Source organism: Podarcis melisellensis (assembly GCF_964234715.1).
Source record: "Podarcis melisellensis genome assembly, chromosome: 3".
NCBI lineage: Eukaryota > Metazoa > Chordata > Lepidosauria > Squamata > Lacertidae > Podarcis > Podarcis melisellensis.
Genome location: NC_138530.1, coordinates 65,338,849 through 65,355,455, shown reverse-complemented (window position 1 = coordinate 65,355,455; position 16,607 = coordinate 65,338,849). Strand labels below are relative to the sequence as shown.

The 16,607-nt window shown below is 41.1% G+C and overlaps 1 protein-coding gene across 3 annotated transcripts in view; it reads left to right on the top strand.

Annotated features, from left to right (window-relative positions):
* NCOA7 (nuclear receptor coactivator 7) overlaps positions 1–16,607 on the top strand; it is a 66,673-nt gene that overhangs the window by 25,902 nt on the left and 24,164 nt on the right. For 2 of the 3 annotated variants that reach the window (XM_081907070.1, XM_081907073.1), the window contains 6 exons: positions 6,103–6,182; positions 10,453–10,560; positions 11,646–11,759; positions 12,285–12,410; positions 13,454–13,638; positions 15,242–16,239. In XM_081907070.1, the coding sequence (XP_081763196.1) occupies positions 6,103–6,182; positions 10,453–10,560; positions 11,646–11,759; positions 12,285–12,410; positions 13,454–13,638; positions 15,242–16,239 (1,611 nt within the window). Of the gene's footprint in view, positions 1–6,102; positions 6,183–10,452; positions 10,561–11,645; positions 11,760–12,284; positions 12,411–13,453; positions 13,639–15,241; positions 16,240–16,607 lie in introns of those variants that run through there. The other variant, XM_081907071.1, reaches the window with a different exon arrangement.

Here is a 16,607-nt window from a genome sequence, read left to right as displayed (position 1 = left end):
ATAGCAATCGCCAAATCCTCCAGCTGTGAATTCCATGATTTAACTGTGCATTCTGTGAAAAAGCACTTACTTTTGTCTATACCCAATCTACTGCTAATCAGTTTTAGTGAAAGACTATTGAGTAGCAAGTATATGTCTCCATCTTCATTATACAGTTTATTATTCCTCCCCCCCCCCCAAGATAAAATGCCCCACTGCTCTAGCTTTTCCTTGTTGGGAAGAATATGAAGAACGGCATGTGTTGCCCAACCCAAGTAACTTTTATGATGGCCCATTAACCGTCTAAAGAGTAAACGGAATCTGCAAAAATGACTCCATCATTTGGCAGGACACTACAAGGATAATGTCTGCCTGTGGAGTTGGGAAAGATTCCAAATAACTAGAGTGGAGCTTGTAAGACAGCTATCCAGGAGAGCCATAAAACATTTTGCTAGTGTAATGAACCTGTTTAGCATTTACATGGCAACAGTGCAATTTCAGCCTTCTTAGCAACCTTGAAAAGGGACCATTAGCTTCTTCCATTGCCAGAGATCCCATGGTTGTGCCTTTCTCCAGCAGTCTGATAATGAAGGTTCTGATGCCACTTTAAATTTGAATTGGAGCATCAGAGAAATAATAGATATCTGTGTGTGCATTTTTACAAAATCACCTGTTTCATTTTTGTAACTAAAGCAACACAAAATACCTGTTGAAATAGGAAAAAAACACAAATATTGTTTGATGGTATACCCCAGAGCAGGGGTAGCTAATGTGATGCCCTCCAGAAATTTTGAATTGCAGCTCCCATTCTCCCCAACCTGGGGAGCTACAGTCCATAACATTTGATGGGTGCAATGTTGTTTGTCCCTGCTCCAGATTTGGTGCTGGTTGATACAGGTTTTAACCAGTCTCTGAGTTGCATCCTGTAGTGGCTTTATGCAAGCAGAAAGTGTTTCTGTTTTCACAAGGTGGTGCCAACACCACATTTTTCTCAATTCTCCATTATGCACTGTGGCACTCCATGGTTGCCCCAAATATGTTTCTCAGAGTTGGGGAGCCCTCTTTGGCAATACGTAATACAGGACTATAGGCTGTATTGGGGATGGGGGAAGGTATGTGAAAAACATAGTGTGTTTACTTTTACCTACACATCTATGTAGAGTTACAGACATACCTGAACAAAAAAAAAATTCTTCAGATACCAGGTATCTGAAGAAGTGTGCATGCACACGAAAGCTCATACCAAGAACTAACTTAGTTGGTCTTTAAGGTGCTACTGGAAGAATTTTGTTTTGTTTTGACTAAGACATACCTGGTAAGAGTTAAGGCTTCCATCAAATGGTAGTATGATGCCAGATTTTAAAACGTAATATTCCTATTGTGCCCTGCAACCTGAAATTTGCTCCCTGAAGCAGATTTGGGCCATGTGTAGTGGGAGGAGACAGAAGGGCAGTTCTGTTGTGTTTACGGAAGTTGTTCCAATTGCCAGTGACGTAGCTGGACATAGGTCTGGTTATATTGCTTCTCATTAGGAACCAATAGCTTCAAACACTGGGTACAGAACAAGTGCACCACGATTTGAACTTGGCTGAAATGTCTGATTTGTGGCCATCTTCTGAGAGCACACTGGTGGGTTTATTCCTTTGCTATTATTTTTTATGATGGTCCATTTTAGAACCTCAAATGGCTGGGCTGGCAAACCAAAAACCTAAGTTGGATTCAGCTTTTCTAGTTAACAATTATGTTGTAGCTTCCGTCAATGTCATCTTTACAAGCTATTGCCTTGTTTCCTCACACGGTTCTTTCCACGGAAGGGGCAAAGTTTGAAGGCGTAACATTGTAAATCAGTAACCACAAACCTGCTGCTCTAACAAGTAAAAACAAATAAATGCAAAGCTAGCATTGTAGTGGGATTCAAATCTTTCCCCCTCTAGTCATCCCTGTGGTGATTGGGGCTGCGTTGTTTTTTGGGATGAGATCAAAATTTTCAACCTATTTCCAAGTTGTAAATACACTTCCTGACTATCCGAATAAATAACACTTGTCTTTTCAATATTTGTTAACAAATATGCTAGGTTGTATGTAAAAGTCAAAAAGCTGGTAACTGATATTTAGGAGGAGCTGTAGCTCTGTGGTGGAGCCCAAAGTTTTGATGGTATGAGGTCATGATTCAGTCCCAAAACATCTCAATTAATAGATCTTGTGATGATTTTTGCCTGAGAATCCTGAAGAGCCAGTGCTCACCAGGGCAATGAAGAGAGTTCTGGATTTGATGGACTATTGGTATAACTTGTTATATATTGTGTGTGAACATAAAGTTATTCTCATGACCATCCTGGAGGAGGAGAAAGGAAAAGTGTGTGAGTCTCACTGTGGCTTATCTTCATAACACTAAACCAGGGGTGGGGGGTGGGGCTAGACTTTTTTGGCCAAAGAGACAGTGGTGGATGTGACTCCACACATAAACCTTACTCAGCTGATCCATGTTGGAGAGGATATTTCTATCTCTACACTCATCAGATGATTGTTAAGATTTCTGGGGAGGGGGTGATTTGCATCCTCAACAGAGCATTCGACACCACCCAGCAACACCCAGTGCTGTTCCTGCTTCACTTCACTTCACTTTCACCACCACTGTCAAAATTGATGGGATCTTATCGAGAGGCCAGGAAAATTTGCTGGGTGGGGGAGGGCACTGCATCAGGCCTCCAAACTGGAAATTTGCCACCCCTATGTTAAACAACCCCCAACATTCCATGCCCATCTTCCCAATGTGTTAGCTAGTCCTCTGTACATGTTTTACATTTGCATTACATACGGTGGGAATGCAAAAGCGCTTGTAAAGTTACCAGCTGTGGAAATTTCTATATAAATCTCATTACGATCGAGTTGTGAGGGATACCAAAATTAGCGTAAGCCCTGCTTGTGAAAACGCAGCACACTACGTGCCCTCTCTGTGCCTTGGGAGCCTCCTGTTCCCTTTGCTACAAGGGGACTGTGCTCATATTTCAGCTGAGGGGTGGAGTATGCAGAATTACACTAATCTGCTTCACTTTCCTCAGAGCTAGATTCCACAGACTTGGACAAGCCCCTTCCTCAGCCACTTCCTTAGCAGAGTCTTTGAAAAAGATGGGGATTTTACATGTGTGTGAGTGTGTGTGTGTGTGCGCACACGCGCAAACACACACAAGTAATGGCACTATTTGATTCTAATTTTCTCTGAGTGGGGGGAAATTGGCCAATTTGTATTCTGAGTGATTTTGCTGTGGCTTATTTTCCGTTCTCTGTCAGCCTTGCTTGCTTTCAAGTCCAGCGAGGCTGATTTAGCAGAGGCGTGGCAAAGAACCTTTCCCTTGCTTTTTTTTTTTTTTTAAAAAAAAAGTTGTAAAAGGGGAAACTCAGGACTTTTGGACACATGATTCAGGTTACTTGCTGGCATTCCTGCGCTTGAAGATGTTTGCGGCTGAGTGTTGCTGTGCCCACCATCCAGGAGGATTCTGCAAGAGCTGTTTGCCGGAAGTGCCCGGGAAGGCCTGCCAAGCTGCTGCTGTCGCTGCCGCCTGTAAACTCCCAGGGAGAATAATCAACGTGGAATGGGAGGAGGGCTTGCCATCTTCAGGCTACAGTTCTGCAACCGGGGACAGCTGTGAGTCTCTGCCAGAAGCTGTGGCCATTGATCACAGTGAGATGGCAAAGAAGAAATTCCTAAAGGTTATGCACAGCTTTTCAGCCCCAAAGCATTTTTCCTGGTGTGTGGATTACAGGCAGCCTTACCTGTTGTTAGGTATGCAAACCACTGATTCCTGTCTGCTGATGGTTATCACACATGGAGGAGGAGTGGGGCTCAGGGAGACTAGATCTTGGGAAACTAGACAAGGTGAATGGGCTTTCAGAGCTATCTGAGGATACCTAACCATATTTTTCATTACGTACAGCTTTTTACATCTACAGCTCTCCCACTGAAAACATGACACATCTGCTACTGTGTGTGCACATGTGATAATGATAATCACCTAGAAATGTTTTGGTTTTTTTTAAGTGTTTTAAGACATTAAGCAGCCATCATTGGGCAGCTAGCTTGAGTCTCAACTCCCATGGTAAATATAATGCTGAAGCAAATCTTATGGAAGAAAATGGGACCTTAATGCTTTATTGTTAAAAAATCATATAGTAATTCTGATGGATTGCACGTTAAACACAGGCACATGTATCTTCTCTCTGATGTTTTCTTTATAAAAAAATATATATGAAAAAAATTGACTCTGAAGTTGATTTTAGTTGGAGGTGTGTGTCCGTGGAGAAAGAAAGATAAATTGGCCCTCATACTTTTCCCTTCTAGCAGGTTTTTCACTTCAAATCTCCCATCTCATGCTGGTTTGTTTGTTTGTTTGTTTCCACCAAGGAAGAAAATATACAGCCCTGCATTTCCCCTCTACAAAGGAAAAAGCAAGTTGGGCAGGAAGAATCTGAGCTTCAAAATGGTTGGAAGAGAAAGAGTTAAACAGCCGCTTTCTTCCTGCCTGACCCCCTTTATCTGCTCCTTTTCAACTGAAATTTCTAACCTCAGAGGCTGGTGTTGGTTAAAAAGAAAGAAAGAAACTTCAAATAAATGCTTGCTTCTTTGCTTAAGACATTTATATACTGCTCTTCATAATGTTTATCCCGGGATAGACATTTAAAAAAACAATTTCTTTGGCCCTTAGGTAGGTTCTTGTAGCAGATATATATAGCAGATCCTGTGTGGGCTATTCAAAGTGGGAGAAGCAGCCATAGTTTTGTGTGTTCAATCCTTGGCATCTCCAGTTTAAGAAATGCTGGATGTCTGGAAAAGGCCCAAGAAGACCCTCAAAAGCTGCTGCCATTCAGAGGAGTTGTAGGCTAGATGGACCCATCATTCCCCACTTTGTTTTCCTTACTCCCTCACTATTTTCTTTTTGCCTCCCATCTAAAGATGCACTGGTTCAGTCATTTAGCATTTGGAAGAAGCAGAGATAACAAGGGTCTATCCGACACTTAGAACTTTGGAGGTGATATTAATATGTTTTATGATGTTTCAAGGCTGCATTTGTGTTTCTTTTAATGGAAGATTTTATGTATTGCCGTGCTGCCCACAATCATCAGCTGAAGGGTGGTTCTAGAAATAAAAATAAGAATAAGGCTATTCTGATGTACAATTTTGTTTAATGCGGGCAATGTTAGAATGTTTTAGTTCTGTTAGCAGCAGAGGTACTGCTTATGTGTGAATACGGCCTGACAGTTTCAAGCTTCAGTATTGTACAATTAACCGCTTATGTGTGTCCTCAACAAAAGCATCTAGCAGAACACAAAGGATATCCTTTCGAAATAAGTTTTGTTTTCTGATCTTGCAAAAGACTAATGCCCATACAAGGTCTTCTGCGGAGTCCTGCTGAACCCAGGAGCCCCAACCAAGACCATAAAAATCTTGGATGACTGGAAAGAGCGCACATAGGCAGTTGTGACATCAGCAGAACGCACAATTCTTGTTGATACTGCAAATGCCTGAGTGATTTGTCCTGTCATGATCTCAGCTTTGTCCAGGCCCTTAGGCACGCTGTGTACACCTCAGGTAGATAGTGGCGGGGTTTTTTGCTGTTAACATTTGTCACAGTGTATTTCAACTTTTCCTGACGTAACACCCACATTGAGCCTCAACTTGCAACCGTTGACCCACTTTTAATTTTTTACCATATACAGCGTGCCTGTTTTTCTTCCTCTTTCTCCTTGCTAAAAACACAAACAGATAAGAAAATGTTGGTGACCCACCTTAGCTTAGGGCATAACTCACTTGTGATACTTCCCTTACTTAATGCAACACTCAAGCATTACTGTTATAAATATTGTCAATAATAGCTTTTCTGTAACAGGCAGCCCTGTATCGAAAAGTTTTTAATATTTGAGGTTTTATAATGTTTTTATATATGTTGTAAGCCAGCCAGATGGGTGTGGTATAAATAATAAAATTATTATTTATGATTTGTTAATCACCAGTTTTCATGTTTGGCCAAGACAAACCCGGTTTAATATTATTTTGCTTATTTTACCAATTAGTGATTTGAAAGTTGTTCACATTTTAGGTAATCGGTCTCGGGGTTTCTCTTTCAGAGGACAATCAAACCAAAACCAATGAGAAGAAAGAAAAGAAAATGGTCTCTCAGAAGCCACATGGTACAATAGAATACACGGTAAGAGTAGCTGCTCAGGATCTATTGCATGAATATTTTTGGAAGTGGTATGCCCATTCTATTCCCCCATGCTATGCAATTCCTCTACATCCTGGTTTGTTGTTTTTATCCTATTCACAAGAGGAAGTGATCCTTTTCCTGAGTATAACCAGGCAGGAGCCACCTACGTTTATTATATTCTTAAATATGTGGATAGTACCACCAATGGTATCTATCCACTAAAGGTCTCACTAAATATCCACAATATAAAAGAGGTTGTTTCCTCTTCCTGCCTGGTTCCTGCATGCACTAGCTCAGTCTTACCTATACTGTGTACCCCTCTTAAACATAACCACATTTCAAGTAACTGTTCTCAAGAACAAAATGTGAGAGGAGTGCCTCTCAAATCAAGCAATAGGGCAGGGGATGGATGCGGGCCCAGCAGCAGGGGTTAGAATCACTGGGCATCTTCCAAGGCCCATGCCCAGGTAGGGGACCCAGTCCCAGTGCCAACCCCTGAAGCCACCTGCCCAACACAGGGTTGTCCTTTCTGCTGCAGCTACCCACCTCACTGAGCATGCAAGCAACGGCAGGCACTATTTCATTTCAAAGTGATATGCAATAGTACTCGCTTCGGCAGCACATATATTAAAATTCAAAGTGATATGCAATACTAGTTTTGCAATAATAGCGAAGATGGGGCACCACATGCACATTCTCAGAATTCCCGGTGTGCTCACTGGTCCAGAAAGTTGGGTGACCCCTGAAATAGAGGACTGTGTCACTTATAACATGGTATATGTCTTTTCCTAGATGTGAACCAGAAACCCAATTTTCATAAAGTTGCTTGTTCTGCTCCAACGTTCCTGATTGGCTCATGGAAATCTCACTAAATCTGTACAATAGGTATATAAATACAGAGAAATGAGTTTCATAAATATCCTTAAAGCAGAATCTGTAGCCTAGCGTCAGTTTCCCCACTCATAATAATGCAGTTGCCCTACATACTTTGGCCTTTGAAAGCTGCTGTTGTGTGCTGCATCTTAGAGTGAAGTTATTTCTCTTCTTCGGGAGAAGAGGAAAATTATAGTAGGGTTGCCATATTTCAAACAGTGAAAATCTGGACAGAAAAGTTGTTGAGCTTCTTTTGGCAGAGTTTGGACATTTTACCGATTTCCGCCCAGACACTGCTGCACAGATGCTGCATAGTATAAATAACTTTTAATATATCCTGTATCTGATTCACATACATAGTAAATAATAAAAATAGTAGTAGTAGTAGTAGTAATAATAATGCATATCTTGAATTCAACAGCCTCCCCTCCCTTCTCTGGTAATTGGTATGCTATTTCTGAATCCTGGAGGTTCCTTTTAGCTATCGTGAGCCATAGCTATCAACAAATCGCACGACAGCAGATTCACATACAGTGTGTGTCTACTCAGAAGTAAGCTGCATTATGTACAATATGGGTTACTCCCAGATAATTGTGTCTGTGATTGCAGCCTTAATAACATAATTATGCAGGGATATTTTTTTCCTGCCTTGAATTTATTGCCAGTTTAACTGTGTGACCCCACCATAGCCTTGCAAAAGGTAAAGGGCTAAAGGGACCCCTGACCAGTCCAGTCGTGGCCGACTCTGGGGTTGCGGCGCTCATCTCACTTTATTGGCCGAGGGAGCTGGCGTACAGCTTCTGGGTCATGTGGCCAGCCTGACTAAGCCGCTTTTGGCGAACCAGAGCAGTGCACGGAAATGCCGTTTACCTTCCTGCTGGAGAGGTACCTATTTATCTACTTGCACTTTGATGTGCTTTCGAACTGCTAGGTTGGCAGGAGCAGGGACCAAGCAATGGGAGCTTCACTCTGTTGTGGGGATTCGAACCGCTGACCTTCCGATTGGCAAGTTCTAGGCTCTGTGGTTTAACCCACAGCGCCATCTGCGTACATTTTTTTCTACCCTGCTTCAAGTAATTTCCATGTTGCCTGTGGAAGATGGAGAAGTCCCTTATCTTTGCCCAATATGGAATCCTTTCCCTTTGCAGTCCAGTGAAAAAAAGGGGGGGGTTCCTTCTACCAAGTGCCTAGTGGAGGAGAAAGTGCCCTGGTTTGTGCATCATGCTAAACTAGTTCCATATGCTTCATTTTGGTCTTGGTCTTTTTCAGTTGCCATTTTCCATGCTTGCTTTTTCTTTTCTTTTCATTGTTAAGCTGTGATGGCCAGAACTGAACACAGTAATTCAAATATGACTTCCATATACATTTGTTAGGATTCTGGCTGGTTTTATTTTCAGTCTCTTTCCTAATGATAGAAGAGTTCTGACAGTCCTCACCCCAAACATGTTAAAGGAACCTGTGAAGGTGTTGTGGAACTATTCAGGCTAATCCAACATCCCGTGTGCTTGATGGTGGCACACCCATCTGCCTGCACATTCATCACATGCTCAAAGCGGTTCTGTGTGTGTACAGTGGTACCTCGCAAGACGAATGCCTCGTAAGACGAAAAACTCGCAAGACGAAAGAGTTTTTTGTTTTTTGAGTTGCTTCGCAAGACGAATTTCCCTATGGGCTTGCTTCGCAAGACGAAAACGTCTTGCAAGTTTCATTTTCAATGCATTCCTATGGGAATCCATGCTTCGCAAGACGAAAAATTTGCAAGACGAAAAAACTCACAGAACGAATTAATTTCGTCTTGCGAGGTACCACTGTACCGTCCTTCTACATGAGTACTTGGCCTTTGAGAATCTCCCTTCATGTCAAGGATTTCTACACATATAAACTTGGCTACAGAGTCATGGAGTGTAGGGAAGGTGGGAATTGTGCCTCCTGTCCTCCTTGTGGGGTAGGTCTAGCCTTGACTGCATGCGTAGGTGGTGGCTGTTGGAGCCTTTCTGATCTCTAGCAATCAGATTTGTCTTTTTAATAAAAAATCACCACTGCACCTAGAATTGATGTTTTCATTGTCCACAAAGCTTCGGGGTCTGTTCTAAAGAAGCTTCTAAATTAATAGATTAGCAAGAAGAAGGAATGGGGTGAAAAGTACAAGACGCTGTTACATGCTCAAGCTCTAGTACACATGCTGTGGTTCAGTGGATTATGTTCAATGGTTAGAAAACAAGTTTGCTCTGGATACAACTTCCTCTTATCTTGTAAAGCCGATAAAGGATTGACTTAACTAGCTATAAACAGAGACCCAAGTGGGCCAGTCCTATTGATCTGTTGTATATGAGTGTTTGTTTTCACTTAGGTTCCTCCAATTAAATCCTCCCTCCAGTCCAGATTCAAAAGATGGGAGTATTTTCCACAAGCCCTCATGTGTATTGGAAAGATAAGATACTTTTATGTGCCGGCAGGCTTGATTGATCTTGGCTGCTCCCAGAGGTCAAATGCAAGCACCAGAGAATGCATACAAGAAAAGTTAGGGCTCTGGGTTTGAATGGGAGTTAGATTAACAACAACTTTGAATCCACTTTAAGCCATGAACATTCTCATGTAAGAGAGACTGGGTAATTTGTAGCTAATAAATCCACTTTATTCTGTAGTGTTGCACACATTCTGCCAAAATACATTTCCAGAGGCATTGCCATGTTAATCAGTTGCAGCAAAAAATAACTGTATTTTTTAAACTAATATTTTTTATTGATTTTCCATTTTTAACATTGATATTTACAAATTTCAAGCTCCACTGGGCTAATCGACTTCCCTCCATCTCGTCATTTGGTTTTTATATAACTACCTCATATTTCCACACATTTATATCATCACAATTCTACATTTTTCTTAATATTATATTAGTTTTTAAGCATATTTGTAGAAAAGTTCCTCTTAATAAACATTGCAAGATTTAATGCAGCCCGGCTAGTGTCTTAATGTGTTTACAATGATTGTCTATATATTGAATAAATTTACTCCACTCTCTCTGGAACGCTTGTTCACTCTGCTTTTGGATTTTCCCCATCAGCTTTGCTAATTCTGCATAGTCCATCATCTTTGTCGGCCATTCCTCTACCGTCAGTAATTCTTGCAGCAAAAAATAAGTGCACGTCCCATTGCATTTTAAAGGCTAATAATTTATTACAGCAGAAGCTTTGGTGCACCAGAATCTACTTTGTTTTGTGACTAGAGCCTACTTAGAAATGTGTGGTGGTTTTTGAAGTGCTACATACTTTGGTTATTTCCCCCTGCATCGAGGAAATGGTCTTCTTAAATTTAGGTTTAATATTTGTTGTTTTTAAACAGGCATGATCGAGGACAGTGCAATAATATTTTAATCTTTCTATCTTCCCTCCCTCAGGCTGGAAGCCAAGATACTCTGAACAGCATAGCTCTGAAGTTTAACATCACTCCAAATAAACTTGTGGAACTCAACAGGCTCTTCACACACACAATTGTTCCGGGCCAGGTAACCGGGTTGTGATTAAATCCAATTTTCTGAAAGATGTGATCTGTACTAGTTAAAGAAGGCTCTTCTAGTATCATTTTGAAATAACTAGAACAGTGGAAATGACACCATGCCCTAATAGGTGATCGTAGGCATGCAGTGGCTTTAGAGCCACATTCACCGGGCACAGTGGTGGATAGCGTGGTGGAGCTGTGCTGCTGCTGCATAAAGTGACACAGCAATAAAGGAAGGGGTGACGCAGCAATAAAGTTGACACAGTGCAGACACGCTGGTGGAGCCAATCTGTTGCACCTGCTGGTGAGTTTGCACCACACCAACCTTGCTGCTGCCTCCTGGAATGCAGCCGTTATGCAGCCAGTGAGAAGTCAGGTGAGTGGCACAGCCCCTTCCTTCTGTCTGCATGCAAAATAACACTGGTTTTATAAGAACACGACTTTATATGCTCAGATCATATGTCCAACAAGCAGAGCATTTCCTATACTGCTTGGAAGCAGCTGTCTGGGGTTTCAGGTAAGAGTGTTTCCCAGACACATCTGGGGATGCCTGGAACTGAACCTGGGACCCTTTGCATGTATCAGTGCAGGCAGACCTGTGATAACTTCTGCACTGGGCTGAAATCCTGTACCAGTTATATGTTCTTAAGGCTGCAATCCTATACCCCTTTACCTGGGAGTTAACTGCATTGAATTAACAGTGTTTACTTCTGAGAGGGTATGTATAGGATTGCACTGTAAATATTGTTATATATATAAAAAAAATTAAGGTGATTTTAAACACATTTATAGGTGCATAATCACTTCACTAGTTGGTTAAGTCAGGATTGTCACTATCCTGCAATGAGAGAGGGACAAAATTCAAGAAGCTAATAGTTGTGTGTGTGTGTGTGTGTGTGTGTGTAGATAGATAGATCGATAGATAGATGATAGATAGATAGATAGATAGATAGATAGATAGATAGATAGATGATAGATAGATGATAGATAGATAGATACCTTGGTGCTTTAAAATAATGCTCTGTGAATCGGTTGTCTTCACCGTGTATGTTGTTGTAATAATCTTGTTTCTTTTATGGGGGGTTGGCTTAGGTTCTGTATGTGCCAGATAGTGAGCCTCTTTCTGCTGCTGCGAAACTAGCTTCTTCAAGCCCTGGCGCTACTGTTTCACCTTCCTCATCAGATGCAGAGTATGATAAACTTCCGGTAAGACTTTCATGTTAGAGTCAGTTTTAGCCAAGAAGCATCTTAATCCTTTTTTTCTGGCATAGCCTTTCAGGGAGTGGGCTCTGCTCCACAAAAACATATGCCACAATAAATTAGTTAGAGTTTAAAGTTGCACAAGATTTTTTGTGTTACTTTTCCAGTAAGACATTATACAGACTCTGATGTTTAGAAAGTACTGTCTAGTCAGTTAAGCATATAAGCTATCTTTTGATATTACGGTTCTTGATTTCCTTGAAAAGTGTAGAATTGCTTATCATATTTGCAATAGACATGGGAACACTTTGCATGTCATAAGGGTCACTTGATAGTAGTTCCACGGCTATTTGCCACATATTCCATTGTTTGCTTGCCGTGGCTCTCTGCTTGAACTGCTGGGTTTCATCACACCGCTAGAAACAAGAAACAATGGGGAATCTGTGGTGGCCTCGCCCACCTGCACAAGGAACTGTGGCACACAAATGTCTGCTGGTTTTTAATTTTTTTAAAAAACCTTTATCATTCAAGGATGCTGACCTAGCAAGAAGGGTTTGCAGACCAATCCAAAGAGTCCTGTCTTCCACCTCAGAGGAAGATGAGCCAGTTGTTGTCAAGTTTTTGAAAATGAACTGTCGATACTTCACAGATGGCAAGGTAGAAGGCTTTGGTGATTTATTTTGCAACAGGTGTGTGTGTGTGTGTGTGTGTGTGTGTGAGAGAGAGAGAGAGAGAGAGAGAGAGAGAGAGAGAGAGAGAGAGAGAGAGAGGCAAATAACAATTAGAGTATCATAAGGTGTGCAGATGTTGGAACTGTTAATCTTTATTGTCTACAAATATATTTGCATTTGAAAATTAGCTTTACTAAGTAGGCTGACCACAGTCTAAAATGGGCTGTTTTGTAGATGGTTCCTGTGTGTGTGCTTGGGGTTCTGGGCACATAAGATTCAATAGCAAACTACACATTATGCACATAGAAACATAGCTAGGGTCTAGCAGCAGCTTTTACTAGGTAACAGCAGCTGCAAGAGGAGGTAATTTGGAACAGAGAAGGCTCATAGGAAGGGAAGGAGTACTACACTGTCTTTCTACCAATTGTGTGCCTGCTGCAAATTCACCCCCTTCCTCCTTCAGTGTTCCAAATCTTTTATTTCATGAGTATGCATATTACACGTACCTAAGCTCTAAGGCAGAGCCATTTGCCATTTTGCCTTCAGTGTGCTATAGCCATCCAAGTCTCCTGTTGGGAATTATCAGCATAAGAAATGAAGTCATGCTAACATGAGAAAGGAGGCCTGCTAGCTTTGATAGGTGTCATGGAAGCAGCCAAGATCAGAGAAGAATGGTTTTTGCTTGACTCGTGAATTCTAATATTTTGACTCTAGTTAATTAACAAGCTGTCGCTCCCATTTCATTGCAGCTAAGGATAAAATTTAAATACCTTGATCCCCTTTTATAGCCCCGGCCTTGTCTGCTGAAGATAGATGTGTTTTGAGCACTTGGAATCCTTATCACTGCTTGGTATCAGTAGGGTATTGACCTGTTGTCTGTTCAGAGTGAGCATTTTGGTAGAAAACATGATTGCAAGGGCGGGGTGGGGGAACGACAATGAGGGGTGTATAAAGAATTTGGGAGAGGGAACACAAGGGACAACATGTCTTGAAAATCTGATGTGCTAATTCATTTATTTTTATTTTAAGGGTGTGGTAGGAGGGGTCATGATAGTCACTCCCAACACCATCATGTTTGATCCTCACAAATCAGACCCTCTGGTAATTGAGAATGGCTGTGAAGAGTATGGGCTCATTTGCCCCATGGATGAGGTTGTTTCGATTGCACTCTACAACGATATCTCTCACATGAAGATTAAAGATGCCCTGCCATCGTAAGAAGTATTCTTTGTTGACCATGTTTGAATGTAACCAGTGGGATGTGGAGGACAACCAGTGGGAAGTGAAAGGAGAACTTTGAAGAAATTGAGGAGCAAAACAGCTAATGAGGGTGCGAGGGAAGGGAGATGCAGAATAGTTCTGCATTCATTAGGAATGGTGATATAGGCTAGGCCCAGGTCACACATTTTTTCAAGTGGTGAGGTTGTATACAGTGACCTTCTTTGTGGAGGGAGGAAAGCCCCCCACAACTTGTTTATACATTGCTGCCCAGAAAATACCACATGCAAGCAAGCATGGGTAGTGTGTATGGTGGTCCTGGGCTGTCCAGATGACTGGACCGCCTTCTTGTTCTTGACATGTAAACTGGCCTTAAATCTTAATTTTTGAATTAAGAAGCACAGATTCAGTGAAAAGGGGTGGGGGTGAGGAAAGGAACTGGGAAATGAAATAAAGTGTCATGGATGTAGTAAGGCTAGTTTCTTTATTTGAATGGGTTTTTCTCACTGCTGTGAGCTCCAAATTATTGGCATATTAAATGATGTAGACTGATCTGTATAGGAGTAGCTATATGTAGGATCTTCCTCTGAAGACAGACTGTTAGTACTAATGTCCTTGAATCTCTTCCTATGATTGTATGAATGGTAATAATGCTATACAGCTACTTTACAGGTACAGCTGCAATTGTATAATTCATATCATCACATACAATGACCACATAGGTAATGAGAGGGATCTTCGTGTCTTAACTGAACATTTACTCCAGTAGTGAGAAGCGCTGGAGTTGTGAAATCACTTTGCAAATACAGGGATTCTTCCAGTGGCTTGAAGTTATTCGTTATTAATCTCTGTATACTGGATGAGAAAATGAGAGCTTTATACGTATGCACAGGCTTCAGTTTATTTATTTGAAGCAAGGTTAGGCAGTTTGCTGAACTGTTTAAAAATTTCTCTTTTAAAAAACGTATTTGTGATTGCTGAGAGCATGAATCTTGGCTCATTCAAAGGCTTATGCTGTCAGCTGAGAGAAGGAAAATTTTAAGACCCTTGCAAATAATAGAATTGTAGATCTTATGATTTCTGAGGCCTCATGTTTTTGAGCTTGGATCTCTTAAGTCTGCTTCTAGTCTTTTGTATCAGTCTCATCAGCTGATGAGATGGGATTTGTTTGCTATCAGTGGCCTGAAAACCATCACAGAAAAGAAATTATACAGTTTATAGTCATTCTGTTGCACTATTTGTAGTAACTTGAAGACTCAGGCTGGGTCTTGTCTTTTGTCCCCTCGGTCTTAAAAATACCTGCACAGTACTTAATCCATCTCTCCACTTTCACACCATGAACTTCAAAATACAAATATTTTGTTATACCAATTCTTTCAACTCCATAATTACTTATTTCAGTTGCCTTGCATTTTATTTTGTGAGAAGCAAAATTGGTTTATTTCAAATATTTCAATGTTGCTTTGGTGTATTTTTGTTGAAAGTTCCTTTTTGCCATTTGTTTTGTTTATTTATTTTAGTATTTATTGAGTTTTCATTTTGTTATCATTTTGTTCTCCATTTTAACATTCCATATGCATCCACCATCTTTCCTGACAGCGACATTCCAAAGGATCTTTGTCCTTTGTACAGGCCTGGTGAGTGGGAAGACCTTGCTTCCGAGAAGGATATCAACCCTTTCAGCAAATTTAAATCCATAAACAAGGAGAAGAAGAAGCCCAAAGCGGACAACTTTGTCACCCTGAATTCCACACCAATCAAGCCCACGGAGGAGGAGAAGTCTACAGATCTTGAACTTAAACCTCCTGAAAGTTCTTCCTTGGTGACCTCCAAGTCGGAGGAAACACAAAGGGACTCCAACACTCCTGAGCCTTCCAAAAGGGTGGCTTCGGAATGTACCACGGAACATTCTGTAGAGAGTGTTAGTCTGGACCTATCCAAAGATAATTCCCTTCTGGAAGAAGATGGTTTTATTGAATTGGAAGAGACTTCATCACAGACTGATAGCAAAGTAAAGAGCACAGATGTTGGAACAGTTGGTGTTCCCAATGACTCTAAAATGAGAAAGGAAGTTTGGTTGCAAGCAACAAATAAAGAAAATTGTGACCAATCAGGGACAAAGCATGAAGTTCTTAAAGATGTCCTTGATTTAGAGTCCTGTGAGAAGCTAGATGTGGTGCCTGAAATAAACAAGGGGGGTTGTTCACCAACAAATAAGGTGGAAACAACTCTGGATGCAAACAAGGAGCTGAATAAAGACAAACTTATTGAATTTTACCTCAGTAAAGATAAGGATGAGCCACAGACTACTGATGACTTATGTAAGGCTAACGTCAAGGAAGAGGGGAACAGTATACCAGGAGGCATAGACCTCACCCTTAGCTCTTCACATTCCCAAGCCAATAAATTTGTGAAAGGCAAAAGAGAAGGGCCAGATTTGTGTTCTAATGGAAGGAAAGAGGCATCGTCAGAAGTTGGGGCAACAGCAGAGAAAAAGGACCATGAAGGATCAATAGCCTCTTCATTGCCATCTCAGCTAGATAATAAGTCTGAAATCAGACTCTGGCTGCTGCAGAGAATCCAAGTGCCCATTGAAGGTAGGCCTTCTTGCCATAGTGTTACTGTAGCACCCTATGTTAATGAAGGACAGAAATTCTCTTTCAGTTTCCAGTAGTTCTCTTCAACCTTTTTTTTTTTTTTTTTACAGATTGCTTAACAGCACAGTTATGTTCTACAAAAAATTAACGAGCCTGCTCTTGATTCTAATCTCTTTCTGCAGTTGTTTCTGGAGAGGTGGAATACTCTTGGGGTTTTTTTCTTTCTTATGACTTGAATATAGTTGAGAAGTGGGAATGTGTCAAAAAATTGAATTTTCCTAATTGTAGGGGCTACATTAAAACCCGCTTGAACTTCTTTTTCTGTAGGTCAAAGTATTGCAGTTATTTCATAAGTTGTTTTTTTTTCT